Source organism: Mirounga angustirostris, unplaced genomic scaffold (assembly GCF_029215605.1).
Source record: "Mirounga angustirostris isolate CCGP_5_RB_7025 unplaced genomic scaffold, mMirAng1.0.hap1 SCAF_12, whole genome shotgun sequence".
Taxonomy (NCBI): domain Eukaryota; kingdom Metazoa; phylum Chordata; class Mammalia; order Carnivora; family Phocidae; genus Mirounga; species Mirounga angustirostris.
This window is the reverse complement of record NW_026991720.1, coordinates 79,306,191-79,330,666: the sequence shown is the minus strand read 5'-3', so window position 1 is coordinate 79,330,666 and position 24,476 is coordinate 79,306,191. Positions and strand designations below refer to the sequence as shown.

At 36.9% G+C, this 24,476-nt stretch overlaps 1 protein-coding gene across 3 annotated transcripts in view; it reads right to left on the bottom strand.

Moving 5' to 3' along the window:
* The window catches only part of PCLO (piccolo presynaptic cytomatrix protein), a 398,901-nt gene extending 380,127 nt beyond the window's left edge, over positions 1–18,774 (bottom strand). For all 3 annotated transcript variants that reach the window (XR_010406551.1, XM_045864796.3, XM_064575346.1), the window contains exons 1-2: positions 18,247–18,774; positions 10,873–12,460 (exon numbers count right to left, since the gene is read on the bottom strand). Coding sequence is in view for 2 of the 3 variants with exons in the window: in XM_045864796.3 (XP_045720752.2) it covers positions 10,873–12,460; positions 18,247–18,506 (1,848 nt within the window). In the remaining variant the exon portion in view is untranslated. The remainder of the gene's footprint in view (positions 1–10,872; positions 12,461–18,246) is intronic.
* Positions 18,775–24,476: the final 5,702 nt, after the last annotated feature.

Genomic DNA, 24,476 nt, shown 5'->3' with positions numbered 1-24,476 from the left:
AATCCTCAAAAAATAGGATCAAATGATAAAAGCATAGTTTAATGTTTGTCAATGCAGTCCACACCAAAACCAGAAAACCACTTTTGCCAAAGCAGAATTAAAAAAAAATGATTACTATACATACACAGACATGAAAATATATTTGTACTCTATTACAGCCACAGAGAGAGAGGAGGATCCCAAATCAGTAAGCTTAACTTAGACATACTATGCATTAACACTTCTGAGCTGCTTCTTATATGGCCAATTCCAATTTTGATGCCTTGAATGTTAACACACACCTTGAGCTATCACACAATTTTGTAGCCTGCGAACCAAGAGTTCCAATTAGGCTGTATTTGCAAAGAGCTTATTGAACTGTCCTCTATTTTTCATTTAAAAATTGAAGAAATAAATTCCATTAGTGAAAAGAACCAAGGGTCACTTAAACTTTGTGAACTCATTATGTAGGCTGAAAGCTATGTATCTTTAATTCAATCAGATGCTAACTAGAATTAAGATAATCACTTGTCTGTTGAGTTGGAAAGGAAAAAAAATGCTTTTTAAAAATATATATGACATGCTTAAAGTATATTAAATCTAGTATAAAAACAATAAAATTGCATGAGGATTTTAGCCACTTTTAGCTTTCTATGAATGGAAACCACTTAAAATTTATTCAAATTTTATAGTTATATATATGCCCATTTCCAAGAATGTCTTTAAGGACAATCTGATTTTAAAATTACATTTAATCACTTTTACATTATTTTCAATTTTTTTCATAGATCCTATCCACATTTTTCATTATCCTGTATTTCCTTCTGATCATTTTTTTAAACGTTCCTCTGTCAAGTTTAAAAACACATAAATCCACATATTAAAGTTTTTCCCAACTTTTATAGAATTTCCAATCACATGTTCACATAATAAAGCCTGTCACTGACTTCTTTTGTTTTACATAAACAGAAATCTGTTCCTAAAAAGTTGTTCCACGAATTCTACTGAAAATTCTGACTTTACTGAACAAATGATAGAAATGCCATATTTCTATCCAATGTTTTACAATTGATTTTTTAAATCTTTATTTTTGATTAGAGAAAAAAAAGAAAAAGTGGTTTATTGTTTTATATTCAGGTGAGACCAGGTCTCTCTCTATAAAATTTATTATATTATATTTTACAAACAAAATTCTATCTTCAGGACGCCTGGGTGGCTCAGTCGGTTAAGCGGCTGCCTTCGGCCCAGGTCATGATCCCAGGGTCCTGGGATCGAGTCCCATGTCGGGCTCCTTGCTCAGTAGGGAACCTGCTTCTCCCTCTCTCTCCCTGTGCTTGTGCTCTGTCAAATAAATAAAATCTTTAAAAAAAAAAAAAATTCTATCTTCATTTGCTAAATTACTGCCTCTCCTTTTGGACTCTGAGTTCTGTTCCTGAGAGTGAACAAAGTTATCAACTTCATCGTCTGTATTTTCAAAACCTAACACAGTGGCTAGCTCAAAGTAGGAGCCCACATTTTCCTAAAGAACAAAAAAGAATTCAGCAACATAAAACTCTGGTTTCAGCAAGTGAGTAGGAAGGTATAAAACCAGTGTTCTTGGACCTCGGTTTTGTTTACGCTAAATTTCAAAAATAAAATAAAAAGTTAATTTTTTTAACTTTATAAGAATATGTAAAATTTACACACACACACACACACACACACTCTTTCTTCAACCTAGAAATTTAAGAAATGGTCTATTTAAAGGCAACATGTCTCCTATAAAAAAAAAAAAATGATGCTGAATTTGGGGTCAGCAGATCCAGTTTCCTGCATGAGATTCACTGCTAAGTAATTTTGTGACCATGCAATCACCTAAAGTCCCTAACTTCAGTTTTCTCATTGACAAATGGAGTTAATAATGATGGCACTATCCTTATTTGCCTATCATAATTTTTATAAAGATTAATAATAATGTTATCTACTACTTCCAATTTCAAAGCATTTCCACTTATATTGACAAATGTGATTTTGACTTTAGGAAAAGTTTTATATCATAAATAAGAAAACTAAATATTCAGAAAAAAAGAACGACCTGACCAAATCACAAGTAAGTAGCTGAGCTAGGGCTGGTATCCACATTGTCCAAATCTAAAAATCCCACATTGTTTCCACTTTTCCAAAGGGCCATCTGATGATTAATTTACAAAGAAACATTGAAGATTTCAAATTGCTTTACAATATGAATTCTGATTTCTTTACTCTCTGTATTACTTATCTTCAAATGTGGATACCACCTTATTAAAAGAGCATAAAATGACAAAATGCATATAGAGGGCCTAGTGCACAGTCTGAAACACATAGTGTTCAAACTATGAACTCTCCTTTCTGTAACGGAAGATCAATCTCCTTTTTACTGAAGAAAAAGGCAAGAAACTGTAGAAAGTTGTTGCTTTCTTATCAAAGATAACTAGAACTACTTCAAAGTAAATTCATAGGAATATCAGCAAGAGTATACATGTGTGAGGGGTACAGCTAGGACTACACTCCAGATCTGATGCCTTATTGATGCACTTGATATTGGCATTTTTAAGGAAAATAATTATAAACTTCGAATAGATTAATTACATTTTTGTCTTCAATGTATTATCTTTGAAATATTTGTAAGTAAGAGCTTACCTTTATCTAAGCTAATTAAGATATGGAATAGGAGTGAGTGTTAGATATGTTTTCTCAAGGGATGTGAACAATAAGCACATTAACCCATCACTGTACTAAGTTTACTGATCCAGCAAATGATTTTGTTTAGGTGTAGGTATCTGCTTTCACAGAAGAACACCTGTTCTTACCGAGCTATATAGATCATCATACCAGTTGCAATAATATGTAACAACAGCCTTAGTAGATATTCTAAAAGCTGGATATGCAGAAAGACACCTGAAACATCTAGTCATTTAAAAGCTGGAAGTGAAAAAAAAAAAAAAGAAAGGCTATTTTATACAGGGAACATTCAAGTCATGAGAAAGATGTTGCAAACTGGATCTTGTTGAAAATGAGAGCTAAATAAATATGGCATTTATAAACATATTAAAATAACAGATTTTTTAAATGATTAATTGGGTATTTCCATTCCTTCAAATTCATTTGAAAACTGTTTTAAAGGAAGATAAATTTATTTTTTATAGTCAGGGTATTCTTGTTTTAAATACAGTTAATGATACCATATGGATTATCAGAGAAGAGAAAAAAAAAGTCCTTTATCTTTAGAATATAAGAACCTCATACTTAGAATCAAGGGAATGTATTCCTCTTCACTGGATTCATATAAAAACAGTGTCAGTTAAAACACACATGACTGTGATAAAGGATGTATTAAAAACTAACCGAATTTGCCATCATAGGCATAAAGGCATTTCAAATCATCATTGTTATTTAGAACCCCAAATTCTTGTAATTTCAACCAGTAGAATGCCAGGTAGAAGGCTGAAGGTGAAAAATCAACAATCTAAATTCTTTATCCATCCTGTCACATCATATAATTGTTCAACCAATCATTTGATGAGTGAGGATTTTTTAAATTACTCAAATGTTAATTATAACATGAATTTACAAGCTTAAAAAAATAGTACAAAAAGGTATATTAAAAGTAAAATCTTGGCTCCGTAGCTCAGGGGTTAGAGCACTGGTCTCATGAAAGTAAAATCTTCTCTCTGCCACCAAGCTTTACTCTTCACAATCAATCAGCGTTAAGTTATACTTTGAGTTTTTCTAGTGGTTGCCATTACAGTATCGAGCAAGTTTCAATTTATAAATTTAAAACATCATGCATTTTCACCTAGCTATAAAAGCTAGTTTTTCAAGACAACCTTACATTACCACTACTTTAGGACTGTCTTCAGCAATATCCAAGTAATTATATTTAATGCATTAATTATACATCTTAACACGCAATAAGATATAACTTTTTCAGCTTGATTTCTGTACCATTTAATATCATCTCACATTCCGCATGGTTATGCAATCACATTTTGGAAAGCATTGATTTAATGTCTTTCTAGTTTTCTTCATTTCTGGGCTAGAGTCAGCTATTCCATCCCATTCTTTTTATTTTCCATTTAAATAGAAGAACCTCCTCCAGTGATTGTGATATATGTATAGATAATGTACACATGTACATATATAGAGAAGTGATAACTTGTATGCTTTCTTTCATGTGTTAGAACATTCTTAAGCTGCCCTCACACTCTCTCCTGATACCTTGCGTGGGCACAGAATTCATCTTATCATCATATCTGGATATTTAAAGAAATCACTCCCTAACTACTGTCTTCTGTGTTGATAATGAGCATGGTAGCTGTTTGATTTCTCATCTTTTTGTAGATGATACTATTATTCTCTATGGAAGTCTTTCAGGTTTTCTCTTCATCTTTGGAAATCTGGTATTTCCTCAAGATGTACCTATCAGTCATTTTATTCATCTTGCATGGCCAGTGGTAGGCCTGTAATAATCTGAAGAGCTTACCTCCATCATCTGGATTCTTTCTTTCTGGAACTCCTATTAGGGCTCTTAGGTACACTCGTAATGATTTTTATATTTCTCTTAGAGCCCCAGAGCTCCCAGAATTATAAATAACCACTTCCCCAAAATGTTTACAACTTTATGGGCAGGCATCCAGAAAGAGCCCCCACACGGGAGATAAAATACCCATTCCCCAGCCTCTACATCACTATAGGAAGTAATGAAGAGGAAAATCTCAGAATTCTACGCATTTCTGGGTGCACCCCCACCCTTTCCTTCCTTACCTACTCCCAAACCCAAGCTTTAGTTAGGACTATATACATAAATTAGACTTTTAGTCACCATTAAAAACTCCAGATTCCCAAGTTATCCATCAATTCCCAGACTCTTCAATGGGAGGGAACCCCACCATTCAACCCCCTCCCCTCAAGGTCCACACTCTGACCTTCTGCTGCTTCATTTCTCTCCATAACATTCATTACCAGCTATCACAACATATGTTTTATTTGTCACTCTTACTAGAATATACTTTCTAGGAGGGGAGAATTTCTGTCTACTTTGTTCACTCTTAATATGCCCAGAGTCTAGAATGGTACCTGAAACACAGTAAGTGCTCAGTAAGCAGCTGAATAATTTTTAATTGTCTTAATTCAGCTCTACAATCTGGAAAAATCCTGGATCTCTTCCAGACCATCAAGTGGACCCACTGGAATTTGAATGTGGTAATTATTTATGAAATATCCTCTTAAATATTTCTCAAGAATAAGAAAAAAATTTATAAGTTCTTTATATTTCCTGAACGAACTCTTTCCTGAGGTCAGGTGTTTTTGTTGTTTTATTTTTCACTAGTTCACCTAGGTCCTTCGTGTGGTATTACTGCTAAAATTTCAAGCTGGTCTCTTCAAATCAGTCATTTGTGGAGAATGTCTCCATTATTTACTAGGTTACCAAAGAGGTTTTTCTGTGTTTGTGGAACATTCTGCTTCCCCATTAGTCTCTCCTTTGAATAGGAAAACGGGATGGCAGAGGGTCAGTGTCCAGGTAAGGACAGCCTGATAGGACAGTAGGAGATCAGTGCAGTTGACTCACAGATGAATAATGTTTTGTTTGTTTTTTCCTTTAAATCACTCTCCTGTGTGAAAAGGGCATTACTTCTAATCCTCTTCCAAAGACCCTAGTTTTCTCATGAGGGGCCATTAGGCAGCCCATCCCTTCATTTGGAGAATGCTTTGGCTTTGGCTAGAGGGAAGGAAAAATAAAGCCTCTCCCTACCCACTGTCTTCCCACTGGAGATTAGAAAAGTGTCCACTGGCTGTATCTGTTCCTACCACAGTTCTTTAATTTGTTGTCTGATCACTACCCACAACCCATGACTGCTTTCTATATTTGTTCATTCCTAGCTTAGAGCTCACAGAGATTCCCTGAGGAAGCCACTTGTACGGTGGTTTCCTTGGCTCTTTTTCTGTCATCTTTTTCCCATTTTCTTTCTATCTTCTAGGAATTCAACATGCCAACTTATAGACTACTGGTGGTCTTTCCCATTTTCTGGAACCGCTATACATTCAATCTTTTAAGCAGTGGGACTTAGAGAGTGGAGGTGCCCTTACTCTGCCCAGTCTTCCCTTTTTTTTTTTTTTTTTATCTTATGTTAATGTTGCACTCTTTGCTTAGAGGTGCAAGACCTTGGTGCTACATCAGCAAGCAACTAAAAAGAGAATATTCCCTTTCCTAAACATTCTTCCAGCTACTCCACCATCAGGAAGGTCTTAACTGATTTTCTATCTCCACAGGTTCCAGCCTCCTGACATTGGGCATAGCTCTACCCTCCTTATCACCAGTTCTTCTTAACAGATTCTCCCCACTGGTTTCCCTCACTGGAAATGGAACACACAGCAGGCCCATCCACCTAAATGAGGTGTCCAGTTAGGCCATTTTGCCGACCTGAAGAATTTCTTTTTGTTTTTTTAATAAGTGGAGACAGTTTATATGCACGTCTAGGTATGTTTATTTTGGGGGATTTTTATTTTTATTTTTTAGCTCCTGAAATATGGCCATGTTTTTGTTAAACAAAATATCTGGTATCAGCCAAGAGACTGATTAACATATGGGCCATCATGACCAAAAATAATATGACCAAAAAAAAAAAAAAAAAAAACCACCCCACAAAACACCTTAAGTCCACTTTCATCACTGGCATTTGGTTCATTATCAACATTACAAAATTTGGTAAAAGCCAGGAGAATTATCAGACATTAGGGACAAGTCTTTAAATCTCTCCCTAAATCTTGCCCCAGGCTACAGATCAAAAGAGATAAAGTAAATCAGCAACAAAAACAGCAACAAAAACCGCTTTAGTTGCTATTTAGAAAGCAAATGTTCAGTTTCTGTGTCAAAAAGCAAGCCCAAAGAGAGAACCTGCATTGTTGAGATTTATTCTGTTAATGGACTGGCAAGAAGAGATAGCTATAAACCCTCTTGGCATCAAAAGTCTAGGCTTAGAGCCAGTAGATTCTTAAGGTTTATTCGGACCAGCACACATCTTGACGCCAGCAGAGTGGACGGTTTAAATACCATCCTCTTCACACAGGTATCTGAATTGTGTAAGGGTGTGAGGGTGTGTGTGTGTGTGTGTGTGTGTGTGTGTGTGTGTGGCAGGCAGGGGTAGGAGAAGGTGACAAATTTAGTTAAGGAAGTAAAAATCCCCTTCCCTAAAGCTCGTGTCTGAATGATGAAACCTCTCTAATCGTCCATCCCCTGATTGGTACTCATTTAAGAGCCATGATATTCTTAAGCAAATATAGTCATAATTCTGATATGCTGGTAACAAAAAATATCAGAGTAATCCTCCTAGTCTTTTCAAGAATTAATGTAAGAGAGCAGTACTCTACTTAACCCATAGACTACGAAAGTAACAGTATTGAGTTACTTGCATATAAACATCAAACTTGCAAATAAATCCATGTAAATTAAAGCACTAAAGAACGTCCCGCCCTCTGTCTCTGTCCTGCATAGAAGAACTGTTTACTCAATCTGAATATCTGAGGACAATCAGACCCAGAGTGTTACATCCTCTTCAGAAGATGCAGAGAAGTTCATTTCCTCATGGATATATAGAAGAGTTCAGAAGTGGTGATTATTCCCAAAATTTCATCTGTCTTATCTCTTGAAACAGAAGCTCTCTGCCTCTATACAGAGCTCAATTTCCCAACTCTTACCCCTGAGGATTCAGGAGTGAGGAACTGGCCATTTGGTGCACAGAATAGGGAAGGTACGTTCTTACCAGAACCCAGATGACATTTTTACTTATGGGGGGAAAAAAAAAGTTAAAAGTAATGTTATTATTAATACTACAAATCAAATGGCTCTTGATCGCTACCTCAGAATCCAACAACTTATGATAGTCTATCTGTATTAAAAAAAAAAAGTTGAGAGTAACCTTTAAAAGTTAAATCTTATCCATGTTGCATTACATTGCAACTTAAAAAGCATTTAATATATTTAAAAATACCTTCTCATGCAAATGTTCAGAGAATCCCAATAACCCAATGTGTTTGGCAGAGAATACATTATTATATTCATATTTCAAATGGCGTCCTTCCTACAGAAAGTTTAAATGACTAGCCCAAGCTCATCTCATCGATAATAGGAATGCTTTCCTTTAATGAGCTAGTGAGATACACCTGCCCCCACACTCCCAACGCCTTTGTAAGTGTCCAAATTCCTATTATTCTTCACATTTCCAGCCCAAATACTTCTGTTTTCATGAAGATAGTTATGATGCCCACGCACGCCCCACCAATGATAGTGATATGTTCTTCCTTTGACCTCATAGCACTTTATCTCTGTTGCTACCATAAGTTAATAGACTTGGAATCAGAAGATTTGGTTTGAATTCTGCTTGATTATTTACAATCAGGATGATCCTACCAAGTAAAGTAACCATAGTAACCACCTGAACACTAGTTTTCTCATTGTTAGTCAACAGAATATTTGCCCATAGAATTATTTGGAAATTCAATTTTGATAAAACAAGAAAGAACTGTGTCAACTGTAAAGTCTTATACAAAGTTACTTCTCATATAGTAACTTCTCATTTTCTTTCTCATGTACAACTTTTCTTTCCCCTATTTTATTTCCTGGAAGAAAGACCACATCCAATGAATTCTTGATTCTGTCAGAGCATTCAGGGATGCTTCACAACAGCCATTTGATACAAAGTTGCAGAATGAATGGTTGAATGTACCACTACATTAATCAAGGTAAGTTTCATAAAGCAGAATATTCACCGCAACCTGCTAAACGTGGAAGGCCAAAATCTGACTTTGACTTCTCTCCAATCTCACTGCCTATTTTTTTCCCCCATCACTTCAACCAACCTAGATTTACCTCTGATTCCTTAAATACACCCTATGTTTTTCTGGCTCTAGGTTTTGGGCCAAATCATCACCCCCTTTCGTGCCCTTCATCTGTTCAAACAGTATCCAACCTTAGCTCAAAATGGTTCACATGCCATTTTCTCCATGAAATTTTTCTTAATCTCACCCACTGGAAAGGACAGTTCTTATTCTGAAGTCCAGGGTATTTGTCCATCTCTCTCATAACTCCTATCATTTGACCACATGTTATGTTGTCCTTTGCATGTATTATCTCACCTAATACACTTTGATCTTGTGAAAAACAGCATTGTTTTAGTTATCTTTATATCCTTCCAAACACGTATTAAAATGTCTTCCATATAAATAGGTATTCTAACAATATATGTCGCTTCAAAGTCCAACTGCATGCCTCTGCTTTATAAATTGCCAAAAAAATGACATTTTATGAAATGATCATCTCTTGTTTGAAGTCGTCATTACCATCCATTCCTATCAACATCATATAGTATGAGCAGAAACGTATCTTCGCCAAAATTTTAAAAGCTACAACTATATAAACAAACTACTTATAATCCAATTTCTGCAATAATTTGAATGCAGCATATTCTTTTTAATCGCAATGTTATATTAAAGAGAGCTTATCTGAAAAGCTAAGGTACTTAATAGGACTTTTGGATAAGAAGAGTAAATGATACTTCAGAAAACAACCGGAAGTTAACACATTTTTAATTTACATCATTTTAATCTCTCATCACAGTAAGGATCCAAACTAACATAACAGCTACCAATAATCATCAATGCTGTTATTATCATAAAATAGATTTCATTTATAACAAGGGTACACAAGTCTCCTCTCTCAGGGATCTTTAAATCACATAATTCTTCATTGCCTGCTGTCAGTTCCTTCCTGGCTGTTCGCAGACAAAATGCACACATAGCCCACTAACAGCTGTCCTCCAGACAAAGTGATTTCTGTGCCTTCTCACCGGGTAGGAGCCACCAGATTTCTTTTAAAAACGTATTCTTCTAGCTTCTCTATTCTCACTTTTATTATTATCTCATCTTCACTATGTTACTTCTTAACTCCAGAGATTTCTGAGCTTTTTTGCTGTTTGGGCTTTTTACCCCTTCTCCCTGAATGTCCCCAAATCTCTACCTATTAAAATCTTTTTTTAAATTAGTTAATTAATTTATTTTTGTATTCAGTGCCTTTAAGTGCTGGGTTAACATTAACTGACTTCTTGAGAATTACTTTTCTATCCTCACAGTAAGCAATGTTGAGCTCATTTGTGTCACTACTGGCCCCTTTATGATTTGATAGGTCAGGAAGGCTTACCAAAAGCCCTGAGGATATAAACTGTGGTCTTCTGAGAAGACACCCATCAATGGTGAACCTGTTCTCATGACTTCTCCACTTCACAAACTGACTTATACTGTTATAAATGACTCTCAACTAATGAGTGAAGCATGTCTTCACAGCTATATCAAAATCACTGGCAGGGAAAGGGGATGTACAGTTTGGGAAATTTTTTTCAATTTTATATTGAAATTGTATTTATAATGTGAAAACAACGTCTGCTTTTTTCCCAGCACAGATATGACCCCAGTTAAGAGTACCTTAAGTTGGGTAGGCTGGAGTATGAATTTAAGAGTTAAATTAGTATCACTGCATACTAAACAATAAATATCACTGTATGCTACACAATAAATAGTGTGGATCTTACGGGACAGAGTGCAATGAGTCAGTGCTCAGCATCTTTGAACGGATTCATTTTTACTTTATATGCCAAACTTATCAGAAAATCCGGCAATATTTTGGGCTTATTCTTGGGAGAAAATATTTAACTTTTTTTTAAATTTACAATTAGCACAGGAGAAAAAGAGGAAGGAAGGGGGGGAGGAAGGAAAGAATGAGAGGAAAACAATGTCATTCTATGATACCAGGGATAAACTAAGCATGATTTGCGCAAGATGATGATATGGTTTAAGAGCATGAACACAATGAATAAATGCACTCACCTCGGTTAAATGAGGATTGGGATTAAAACCACAGAGGCTACATACAGTGGCTTGACACTCAGTGCATGTGTTAAAATTGGCCTTTTCTGGAACATGCAACAGAAGTTCAGTGGTATTGCAAAGAGGACAGATGGTTTTAGGGAGGCCTTGTACTGGAGTCTGTGCTGCAGATGGAGAAGTCGATGGATGCAGAGGTTTCCCAGCTCCTGTTTGGCTTACTGGTTTTGGAGATTGCTGAGCTGAAGGCTTTGCTGGGCCAGGCTGTTGAGGAGCAGGTTTTGCTGAACCAGGCTGCTGAGGTGAAGGCTTTGCAGAGCCAGGCTGCTGAGGAGGGGGCTTTGCAGAGCCAGGCTGCTGAGGAGGGGGCTTGGCCGGGCCAGGCTGCTGAGGAGGGGGCTTTGTAGGGCCAGGCTGCTGAGGAGGGGGTTTTGCTGGGCCAGGCTGCTGAGGAGGGGGTTTTGCTGGGCCAGGCTGCTGAGGAGGGGGTTTTGCTGGGCCAGGCGGTTGAGGTGGAGTTTTTCCTGGCCCAGGCTGCTGAGCCGGAGACTTTGTTGGCCCAGCCTGCTGAGAAGGAGCTTTTGCAGGCCCAGGTGGCTGAGCTGGGGACTGTGGCCCAGGTTGGTGAGCTTGGGATTTTGCTGGCCCTGGCTGCTGAGATGGAAGTTTCTCTGACCCAGCCTGTTGAGCTTGAGGCTTCGCAGGCCCAAGTGGCTGAGCTGAAGACTTTGGCCCAGGCTGCTGAGCAGCAGGTTTTATTGTCCCTGGTGGCTGGACTGGGGGCTTTGCTGTCCCTGGCTGTTGAGCTAAGGCCTTTGTTGGCCCTGGTTGCTGAGCTGAGGGCTTTGCAGGCCCAGGGTGTGGTGTGGCAACTTTTTCAGGTCCAGGTTGCTGGGCTGGAGGTTTTCCAGGACTTGCTTGCTGAATAGATGGTTTGGTTGGGCTTTGCGCTGAGGGTTTAACTGATTCTCCCCTTAGAGCGTCGGACTGTTTAGTCTGAGGCCTGGCTGCATCTCTCTGAAGTGGCAACTGTGCCTGGTCTATCTGAGGTGCCTGGGTAAGCCCCTGAACTGGCTTGCCTGTCCCTGGGGGCTGTGATTTCATCTTTTCCGGTTGCTGAGAAGATCCTGATTTGGGAGAGCCATCCTGCTGTGGTGGGACCCTCACAGGTCCCTGCTGCTTTGGATCTGGCTTAGGTGATTGTTGTGATGGAGGCTTTGTGATTCCTTCAGGTTTGCCTGGTTCTTTCTGAGCTATTTTTTGTTTCTTGGCAGTTTCTTCCTGGGATGCATCAGAGTCTGATATCAAATCAAAAGGATTGAATTTATTTACAACAGAGGAGACAGCACTTAAAGGGTTAACCTCTGAGAGGAAGCCAGGCATCATACTAGACTTGTGCTCTTCCTTCAAATCAGTTCTGGACTTTGATTCTTTCAAGCTAATAGTGGAAGGACTCCTTCCAGGCGACTTCTGCTCTGACCTCAAAGTGTCTGTAGTTCTACTTTTACTGAGACCAGGCTGAGCTGAACGCCCAGGGTCCGGCGGTTTTCCGGGTTGCTTTGGAGGATGACTACTCTCCAACTCTTGCTTCCTAGAAGAATGAAATGAAAAGAAGTAAAAATAATGGAAAGTATCCCAACTCAAAATAATATTAACAAGCCATTACATTCTTAGAGCCTCAAAATTACGCATGTATAGATATAACTAGAACACATTTTTGCAGCATCCTGTAAATGATCATAAAATCCTTCAAGTCTTTGTTACTTTCTTTAAGTGGATAGAGATTTTCAAAAAGGTAAACAAGAGGGGGAAAAACCAATACTTGCTACTCTAAGATATCTAGTTAGACATCACTTATAATAGTCTACATTTACACTTAATAGAATCTGGCCATCCTTAAAACCTTATTAAATATATCAACTCAATAAACCAATGCAGGGCCATGTTCTAGTATGTTCATGTTTGAAGAATGTTATTCTTCCAAATGCTAGCAGCACCAAGAATTAAGAATATTCATTTTAAAATGTGGGAGTTGTTGCAACTGTTTTTTCTTTTACTTGATAACAAGAAGTTACATTAGTAACATATAGCACACGACATCGGGGAACTTTTTAGTAAAAGAGGTTACGTGATGCATTTCCAGGAACACTGAGAAAGTTGATAATCTATTCAACTTTATTCTGTTGGAAAAGATATTATCCCTCAAATATTATCCTTATTAAACTTTATAAAATGAGAAGTACTACTTCAATTAGAAATTTTTGAGAAACAATTCCGTATTTCTTGTAGAAGAAAAATGTTATGTCATTTAATTATTTTTCCAATAGCTAATTATTAACCTGAGATCTCTATGCAAAATAATGATAGATGCTTAAAGAAGCTTGAGATACAGCGGGCATACAGTTAGCAACAAGCTGGTTATGAACCTACTTTCGAAAGTACTGTTACTTTTCTCAGAAGATACATAATAATCTCTTAATGTTTTCTATAACATTTACTATTGCCACTGTTAGATTATTAGTAATACTATTTATTATTGACAAAGATTTAAGGACATAACTAACTTACAAATTTTAATTCATAGACAAACATACACGAATTTTTTTAAATAGTTTTGGAAACATGATCACTTTGAAATAACTATGGTTAAATAATTAAAATAGTTGATTTTTTATACTTTTAACCAAAAATCAAATACATTACTTTTTTTTAAATAAGCCATTCTTTACTGATAAAGTGGTAACTAATAAGAATAGGCTCTATTAGGATTACATAAAAATAAAATTACGAGTATTTCATTTGATACATGAAGCTTTTTAACTTCGGAAAAAGATTTATTTCTTTTTCATTAAAAGAAAAAAGAAACAGTTATTCAGTAGCACTTAAAATATGAGATGATCACAATAAAGTTCTACAAGTTTTAATTTGTTTTGTGAAAATTTACCTGCTAATGGGCCAGATTATAAACTTTTAATTTCAAATTATTTAGTACTTAATATGAATTAAGTTTTTGAGATTCCCCAAATGGCACAGAAACTTGAGACAGATCAAGTTATAAGGTACTGTAGAAAGAAATACAGAAGTATTACTTCTAAACAGCAAAAAATAAGAAGGAAATAATCTATAAAAGCCACCATATGCAAAAAGTGATTTTCTAATAAAAGTTGAATAAATAGAATTCTTAGTTTTGGCAATTTCCTCCAGGAAAAAAAGTTACAGAAACTTTAGATAACTTAAACAAGGAACTAAAATTGTTACCCTAATTAATTCCAATGGTTCTAAGGTATCTTTTAAAATACTATGTATTTCCATTTGGAGAAAATAATTTTGAATGTTTCTTTACAGGCCACTCTGTGTTCCCTTACACAGCAAGATAGAAGAGCTATAGTAAACAACCTAAGATAGATTATTTTCAAAAATTTCACTGTTTAGACCTTCACATTATTCTAGAAATGTTCCACGTTCAATTAATAAAATCTACCACTCTCGTGAAGGGCATATGCTTAGGAACTTCATTACAGAAGTTCCTATCTCATAAGTAATTACTTAGGTATATTATTTAATTGGCTCCCTAGTAGAGTCCTAGAGACCTATATTTAAAGAGTACAAAAAAAGAAATCTATTCTTAATTTACTAAATTGTCCTCTCTTGAAAATACTATTAAACTTAATCATTGTTTTGTGTTGTTGCACGTCATCCAACATATGTACAAAACAAAAAATAAACTTTGGGAATACCAGATATTTGTGATATCAACACTAAAATTTAAAGCAAGCTGCTTACAGCAGAAATTATCATTGCATGTACCTCCTAAAATATAAGTTGTATAATAAAATCCCCATGAGAAAACTGATACAGCTATAAAGACTGCCCCACAATTTAAACTAACTTCAGCTACTAGAATTATATAAGTAAACATCAAACATGGGTGTGAGAAATAGAGAATTGCTAAAAGAATATACAGACTTAATACTGAACAAAAATAGAAAGATGTCTCAGGTAACTGTGGTCTTCTGGTGAATTTTTGTTTGGTGTAACAGTTGCTCTATCAAAAAGAAAAACAACTAAAACACAATCTGTGTCTTGTATCCTACACTGTGACCTCCTAGAGAAAGTGTTTCACTCATCTTTGCGTCACTAGAACCAAACCTGTTAACTAGAGTGTTAGTGTCTCGTGAATGAATGAACGAATGAATAGGTGGATGACAATGAATCAATGAATCAATGAATGAATCAGGTTTTTGTTTTATGCTAGACAATGTTTCTCGAATTCTTTTCAAATTCTTCATGGTTGTTGAGATATAAATGGAAAAATTCTACATGCATTTAGAACCTGGACTTGGCCTGCTACTCTAGGAAGAAAAACGGTTGTGGAATTGTCCACCAGTAGGATAGGCCCAAAGGAATACTAAAGAAAATAATGGATTCAGTCAGAATTCCTATAGAATATTCTACCAATCAGAAGCATTTTTCAGTAAAGCCCTTCTCATATCTGTAGCTGTACACAGAAAGAGTAGACCAAATGATAAAACTGCCTTTTTCTGTGTCTTCAATTAATCAAAAATCCAGAAGCATTTTGTTTGTAACCTGTAACTTCTAGCTTGTAACGACCCATGTTTTGTACAACCTCCTTTTTCATTACTACTGTCATCCCCAGATTAGAATTTTTCTTTCACAGATTAGCAGAAAAAATATTTCAGCTACAAATGAAGTAAACATACATTCACGGATACAAATGTAAAAGCAGTTGGAATGCTAAAAAAAAATTTTTTAATGGAGCACAACAGGCAGTGACACTTGATAGTGCTGAGTCACATAAAAAATTTTTGATATTAGAAATATAAGCAACTTTGGGGATAGCTATTCATTTTTATACTGTAGAGGATACTAGGGCTTAAAGAGGCTAAGTGATTACTCCAAGGTTATAAAACTAGTTAGTCACCGGTATCTGGTATCGAGACTTCTGGTGGGGGTAGGGAGGGGAGTGGAAGTTCCACTGCATGGCACTGACTTTTCCATATACATAAAAAATACATATATAGATACATCAAAATAACTTACAAGTGAAGAACTCAACATACAATTTGTCTGGAGCCACCATTGCCAGTGCCATCCACTGCTGATATTGAGATCACTACTTCTGATACTTATAGATTCCCTTAAATTCAAACAAAAACATCCCTGTCAATTTGTAACTGATCCTCACAATGACTCTACAAGATAGGTAAGACAAGTGTCATATGCCTTATTTGGGGGCAAGGAAACTGAGGCAGCTAGGCTGAGAAGCATACAAAATTTGTCATGAGTCTGTTAAAATTAATAGGACAAGAACCTAGGTCTCTGGGCTCTCAACCCTTATGCAAAAACAAACAAAACAAAACCACCATCTCTAACTGACACACTTAACCTCTTCAGACTTTAAATAATTTGCATCTACTTTCTTATACATACTTAAGTTGGTGTGCTTCTAAAAATCTAAATGATAAACCAAGTGTTTCTTTGGTTATCACATCCAAGGATAATAATGTTCCAAAAATTATGTACATTCTATAAAAATTTTTCACTAAAATATAAGAAGGTCTCAAAAATCAGAAATATATTGTTTATACAGGTAGATGAAGCTTTCACCAATAACTGCTGAGGCCACAGATTATCTGTTAATAAAAATTCTACTATAACAAAATTATCAATGCAGAATCTGACATAAGCACAGCATAAAACCAGTTTAATAGGGTGAAACTGTTATTTTTCAGCCACCCCCTGAATAGAAGAAAAGTTAAGAATGCAGAAATAAAAGCTCACACTTTTTCTTGGTCTGTGTAACCAGCATGCTAAACCTGTTGCATGTACCTCTTAGGAAAAACTGTGAAAGAGCTGGAATACATTTCTAAAAGGCTAATAAAAGTATTGTACCTCATTATTACCCTATGAAAATCTAATATATGAACGTTCAACATTTTTTCCAAGTCAGGTTTTCACCAGTAGAGAAAAATGGTGCATATCATAAGCTTTAATACTTAAGGTAATGGATAAAAAAGACTTTATACCAAAGAAATAGCCCCATATATTACAAGTTGAAAAACACATTTAACATAAAGGAGCAAGTTTTTACTAGCAGTAGTGGCTTTGTTTCAAGAACATAGGGTTTTTAGCTGATATATTCTAAGCATTTAAGATTTTATGTTAAAAATATTGCAACTATCCGTTACACTTCTATGTTAAATTAAAATATTTGACAAAATTATACGCATATACTTATATGATAGTTCCCAAGTTAAAATACTTCTATGAAGTAGGGGTTAAGAATCTACACCTACAATATGCAGATCTTTCATATTTCCAATATCTCTAATGAAAATTGAAGGTCTCTCTTCAATTATCATAAAGCAGGAATGGTTTCAGGACAACGGACAGAGAACTGTACTCTAAGGGAGGGTGTAAAGTTAAAGGGTTTGTTTACAATAATAAAGGCAAGGCAGGCACAGTGATTATACCCTCTTACTACTCTAATTAGAAAACAAGTAATTTATTAGATGAAGGAAAATGGAGAGCTAGAGAGGGAAATTAATACGTTAATATTACAGAATAGCTCTTAATTGCCTGCGCAAGTTGTCACTTATTTGCTTTGTCTTAAAATGTATTGGAAACTAATCTTAAGGTAACACAAATCCACATGTTTTTCCACCAACTAAGATACTTTTGCATATAAAAGAACAATAGTTTAAAAAATAGCATATACTGATTCAGAAATACATGTACAGCACCTGGTCTGCTGCGACCAAACCATCTGTTTAATGCCACAACATATTTTAGGGTCCTTCATGGACTATAAAAGGTGTATTCATTCTATACCTTCTACCTAATCAGCTCCTGTTCTCCTCTGGGGGTGGGGTGGGAAGGAAGGACAAATCACCTCCGGGGGAATTAAAGGTATTATTACAGAAATATTTCAGACATCATTCACAGAGAAAAAGATGCCTAAATGACTGAGGAGGTTTAAACAGAGACAGGTGAACACCCAGTTCTATCCATTCCCCAACACGTCCGTTTTCTATTAATGGAAGACTTCCAGATTAGTAAAACACTGGAGGGCGTCTCTCCACGCCTTGGAAAAGGTTCCAAAAGGCCAAAAATCACAACCTAAAATCACAGTTCCAAGAATGCAACCCTTGACTATCCCACCAGAAACTCTACAATGCATCATTTTTATTCTGCCCATCAAAAGGCTTATGATCTCCTTATCGTCACCCCATTAGGGAGAATAAAATGGACAGAAGCGACATATATGTACTGCCGTGCTGGCACATACGGGCTGACACATATGTGCACGGGAAGCTGTACATATATGCCCGGACATATACATCATGCTGTGCGTGCCTGTGCATGGAAGGCGGCTCCGCAGCGGCCGGGGGGACGCTTCCCTTGGGCAGCCCCTGCGCCCTTGACATGACAGCGGCGATCTGTCTCCTCTCCTCTTCGCTCAGCTGGCTCAGATCCGCCTCCATGCCGGCCGGGATCACGGTGTGCAAGGAGCTCCCCGCCCCGCCAGCCCCTCCTCCGGCTGCTGCCGCCGCCGCCGCCGCCGCCGCCAGCCCTTCCGGGAGCCCTTCCCCTTCCAAGCTCGCCTCGTTGCCCATGGCTCAGGGGGACTCGGGGCCGCCGCGCTCCCTCCTCGCGCTGCGTCCCCGTCGGGAACCCCGCGGCCCGAGCAGCGACCGGAGCCGGGGTCCGCCGTGGGGCGTGCAGGCGGCGGAGTCCCCGGGCTCGGGACCCGGCACCGCTGCCCGGAACGCCAGGCGGGTGCTAGTCCCGCTCACAGGTGACGCCCGCAGCCGGTGCCTCCTCCATGTTGGACAACTCCCCGAAGCCGCCTCGGCGCCCCGAGCCGGGGAGAAGCACGTCTGAGCTCTGCCAGCCGGGCGCCGTCCGCCCCTCCCACCGCGCCCCGCCTCCTGGCCCGCGCCCTCGCAGTGCGCATGCCCGTCTCGGAACAGGTGATGGCCGCGCCCGCGCCCAGCCCGCGCTGCGTCTCTCTGTATCCTTCCTCACTCTCGCACCGATTTAAAGGAGCCTGGCGAGAGCGCGGCTGAAAACCGGGACGAAACAGCCGGCTTTTCTTTCAGGCATATTTCAGGATGCCTCAACCTGAGTTTTCGCGAACTACATTCAAGGGGCAGGGAGGGGCTGGAGGGGAAATATCTGCTCCCTTCCTTGGACTCATGGGATCTGTAGTTTCTTTTTTTTTTTTTTTTTTTTTTTTTAAGGAAGGGCTTTTTAGGATTTTAGGAATGGATTCAGGTAACTGGAGATTAACCTATGATACCTTTGGGACACATTCTCCCAAAGGAGCTAAGACTGGAGCTTTTTATTTAGGACTTTTCCAGAATAATTACATTGAAATCTTAGATACAGCATCAGTAAGGTGGTAAAGTTTTTGAATGCTTGTCACTGTATTGTTCCCTAAAGGGACGACAGAAAAGTAGAGGATTATGGGAAATTGTGCATGGGATACTGTAGTAAGATTCAGATTGTAGAATATTAAAATGTTAAAGTGATGTGAAATTTTGAAAATAAGAAATTCAGTACCTTTTTTTCAGTTCTTCTCTTGTGGAGAGACCCCCGAAAGTTAATTTATATAGAGGCACATAGCTGGTTAGCAGCAGAAGTATCACTAATAACCGTTCTTCAGACCCAGTTCCCATCCATTCCCAAACACACAAGCTCTTCTTGCTACTACATTTCCTAGAAGGAGATGTTTTAGTTCAGCACTGGATATGCAGCCCAAGTTTTACTCTCCACCTTGGCTAACTAAATGGACCTAATGTCCCAATTGTTGAGGTTAAAGAAAATCAAAAGCTAACTACTGGGAATGAATAAATACACAGAAATGAATAAGTTGCTCAGAAAGTTTCCAAGGTTTTACAATAATCGTTATAATAGTTTGATATTTTGCATTCCACTTGTATCAAAACTAAAAAATGGCACAGTTATAACAATTTGTGATATGTGCTGCTTTTTAAAGATGTCTAGTCATCAGATGAAGTATCATTACCTGTTGGGTTCCTACAAAAACTTTGCATAAACTTTGATTCTCTCATAACATACTGAGATGTGACTTCCAAAGTCAAAACTGCGAAGAGTCATACATTATTTTTAAATAAAGAGCATGCTTTCACCTCACACAAACCAATGACCAGAGGCAACCTGACATTCTGATAGCCACACCTGGAGACAAATACACAATCATCATACTGCCTGGAAATAAGTTTGCTTCAAAAAAGGAGATAATTGGTACGTAATCCTGAATCTCTGGCAAAATGAGTAGTTGCTCCAATGCCTAGAGAGCCCTAAGGCTCACTAAGGCTGGATGGAGGTGGGGAAGAAGAAGATTCATGTGCTGATTATTTTTTCATAGTATGCTCAAGTGTTGTGAGAATAAAATACATTTGATAAGTTTACATTCACAAGCCACAAGGCTTAAAGAAATGATAAGATGAACACTCAAAGTCTAGCCTCAGAATAATGATTAAACTAGAAAACAGATTGTTAACTCTATATTCTCTCCCATTATGGGTGGAAAGGAGCCTGTAAAGTAATAAGAAATAAGAAGTGAAAATCAATATGCCAAGTAATGCGCATAGACTAAACAAAAAGCAATAATTTGTAAGATGGGACTATTATAGCCCATTGTGAAGACATGTGCATTCACCTTCTCCTTCCCTCCTGTCGCAGGAGCAAACGTCATCAGAAAACAGGAAAATGGGATGTATGATAGAAAGAGTAAATGGACTGTGAAAACAAGTGGGAAACATTTTGGTTGTTGAGGTTTTAAAATGACTTTGCCTTTAGGACCTTTATATCTGTGAGTTTTGAAAAATATTTCTTTTTTTTCAGTCTCCCATTTGGGCTTAACAGTTGCTTGTGCCTGGGAGGTGTTTCTGATACAAAGAAAAACACTAGAGCAGAAGCCAGGTGTATTACTCGAGTTTGAATTCTCAGAATTCTGAGGGTACAAGGATGAGAAGTTAAATGTTATAGATAAAATTTATCTATACATTCTCTCCTTGCTTACCCAGAGAAATATCACAATTAGTTTCATTCAGCAAACTCACTAATGGTGCTGTATTCAAAATCTTTGTTGCTCCCTATTCATTATACCTACTGTAATGATCATTTATTTGAATTTAGATTTAATTTAACAAGCTGATAGTTCAGCTCCAATACACTCAGCCTGATAGGTAGGTCATGAAATTAATTAATTTATGAAAACTTGCACTGTTATATACCATGATGTCTTTCTGAAATGACTTCTCAACTCTGGAAAACCAGATCTTTTCCTTTGTTTACTTTTTGTCTCACTTTCCCATGTAGTTTCTATTTTAGTAGATTAGAACCCATCTAAATGTGATAATTAACAATAAATATGACAAGATAATGAGTCCTTGGAATGAAATTGCCCAGTCTACCCATGTCCTTGCAGACACCACTCAACTTAGGATAAAACCAAATAGACCACCCTGTGTGTCACATGTCCCATACTTGAATAAATTCAGGCTTTGCAAAAATTAAAGTTAGAATAGTCTTCATCCATATAGAAGAATGTGTAGTCTCATTAGTTTTTAAAAACCCACAATTAAATAATCTTCATATAACTTAGCCTTTTAATTAAAAATAATAGCATATATTTATTAAATTCTATTTAGTAAGCAGTTATCTGAATTGTGGCTTATTTATTAAATGTCCATTATATCCATATTAAAATCATTATAATAGTGCAAGTGAGTGTTTTGTAAAATACGCCATTTTCATAAGTTAAATTTGAGAGTATAGATTCAAACTTCCTAGAAAATAATTTAGCAATACTTATCAAGAGCCTTAAAAAGAGTCATAATCTGTGATACACTTCTAGAAACCAGCCCTAAAGAGATTGTTTGAATTATATAATGGTATTATGGAAAAATATGTTCACTAGAGTATTATTTATAGTAGCAATAAATAGTCATTACTGCCTCAGTAAACGAGAATGGAGAAGTAGAATCTGGTACAACCAGATGACTGTATTTTGTATTTAAAATAATGTTTTTAAAGAGTCCATTACAACATAGGAAAAATTTCACAAAGTATACACTGGACAAATTTTCATAAATGTATGTGATCACAATTGTGCAAAAAATTAAGTTACTAAAATGCATAGGAAAAACCCCAGGAAATTAATAAACCAACAAACAGAACCCATATATATTTAGTGAGAAGACCATAGGTAATCTTACTTTTTCTAATTTTCTATAGTTTCCATATTTTCCAAAATCAACTTGTAGGATTTTGTTTTTTGGTGTAGGAGCACCAATAATTATGACTAATCATTTTTTAAAATGACAAAAATAATGCAACCTGTTAAGCTAGATAAGCAAAATGTTATTATCATTTTGTGACAAATGCCTATGAAGAAAATGAAAAAAAAAAAAATTACCGTGGGATATACCCTAACAGTGATTTCACATGATTAGGTGAGTGATAAAACAAACTATTCTTATACTTTCTATATTTAAAAGACCAAAAAAAAAAAAAAAAAGACCATGCATTTTAGTGTATGTGTGCATGTATATATTCATGTTGGTGTAAATATAGACATAATTTTTATATAGGCACATTTTTCTAATGTTCCTTCTCTAATAGAAGATAAGAGAGGATTGCATTAATTTAGTGGAGCAAGAGCCTGCAGTGGTTGAAGGTCCGACTTCATTTTTTGCTATGGTTGATCTGCTTCTCAATTGCAGCTCTAAGCCATTTTTGTTAGCTTTGCTTTAAAATGAGATTTGCAGCTACAGAGGAGGAAATTCAAGTGAGATTGCAGTTGATTATGAACTGGCTTCTCAATTTTGAGGGAAAAACACATGAGAAGTATTTTAGAAAAAAGTTTGATAAATTTATTTTTGAATTCTGACATCTGGACTATCAGGCAGTTGTTGTTTTTTTTCTTTTCCCCTTTATACTTACTCTACAGCAAAGCTGTAATTTAAAATAAAAGAAAAAAGTTGCTTGTATTTCAAATATGTTCCTATAGACATAGGGTATATAAAATCTTAAGAATAAAATTAGTTATCACGCCACTTTACACCATTACATTGTAAATTGAAAAATGACTAATAAGTCATGAGGTTATAACTTAGGTAATTCAGCATTACTTATTTACCTGTTTTATAAATAGGCTTTATTTTTTTTAAAGATTTTATTTATTTATTTGACACAAAGCGCACACAAGCAGGCAGAGCAGCAGGCAGAGGGAGGGGGAGAAGCAGGCTCCCCACTGAGCAGGGAGCCTGATGTGGGGCTCGATCCTAGGACCCTGGGATCACAAACCTGAGCCGGAGGCAGATGCTTAACCAACTGAGCCACCCAGGCGCCCCATAATTAGACTTTAGAATTCAGAACCTACTCTTTGGAAAATGGAGACATGTGTGCATGTCTTATTCTTTATGATTTTTTGGTTGACACTGTCTGACTTGAAATCCTAGCTCTGACATCTTACATCTATTTAGGTTAGTAAGTCACTGAATTTTTAGAACATGAGGTTCCTCAACTGTAAAAATGGAGAAAATTGTATACTACCTCTTAGGATCCTTGGGATAATTACATGAGAATAAGATGTGAATGCACTTTTAAGCTAGGAGATATATCAGCACAGTTGTGATTGTTAAAATACTGGTGCTAGATGAATCACACCTCCCTCTTTACAGTGGGACTGCCACGTTTTCTAGCAAGAGATACTGTTTCCTCACGCTTTACCAAGAGAATATGGTAGGAGAGGCATGTAACTTCCTAGGCTCGCCTTCCAATCTAGCCCTCTTCATATTCAGAGACCTCTATGCTCTGAAGAAGCCCAGGAGGTGAGAATTCAAGAGAGATGAACTCAGCTGCCCCAATCTCCAGTGATCCCAGCCGTGGCCTTGGTGAGTCCCACTGGAGAACCCTGCCTCCGCTGCCATATCTGGGGCTATAGTCACATCACTGAATCAGATGGAACCAGCAGAAGTGCCCAATCAACCCAAAGAATCAGAAAATGGAATAATAGTTATTATAATAATTACTGTCTTATGTTAAGTCACTCAGTTTGGGGGGTTTTGTTAAACTACCTAACTGATATTCCAGTTTTTACACAGTATGATTATGCATAATCTTTAAAAATTCCCTTTCCACTCTTTTGCTTCTAGTGACTATTTCCCCATTTACTGTCCAGATGGACTTGAGTTATTTGTTCAAAATTTTCAAATACCATCCTTCTAAACTATAAATGGGAAAGAGCTCAATTATGCTGAAAATTTACGTGCTTTTATCGTGAAAGGCTCAAACAAGAAAATATATGGGAAGATCATTTTTCAACTATGTAATGCTATCCAAATATAAAGTTATATAAAAAGATGAAAAATTTATGCATGAGAATTTTTCTGAGAAAGACCAATGTATTTATTTGAGAAACTTCTGGGGGAGGAAGGTGGCATTCTTAAGGTCCTACTCAACATGGTGGCTAGATTACAGATTTACAGATCCATATGATACAAATTATGTTATATAACAGTGTCTTTAATATCTATGCAATAAAACCTGTT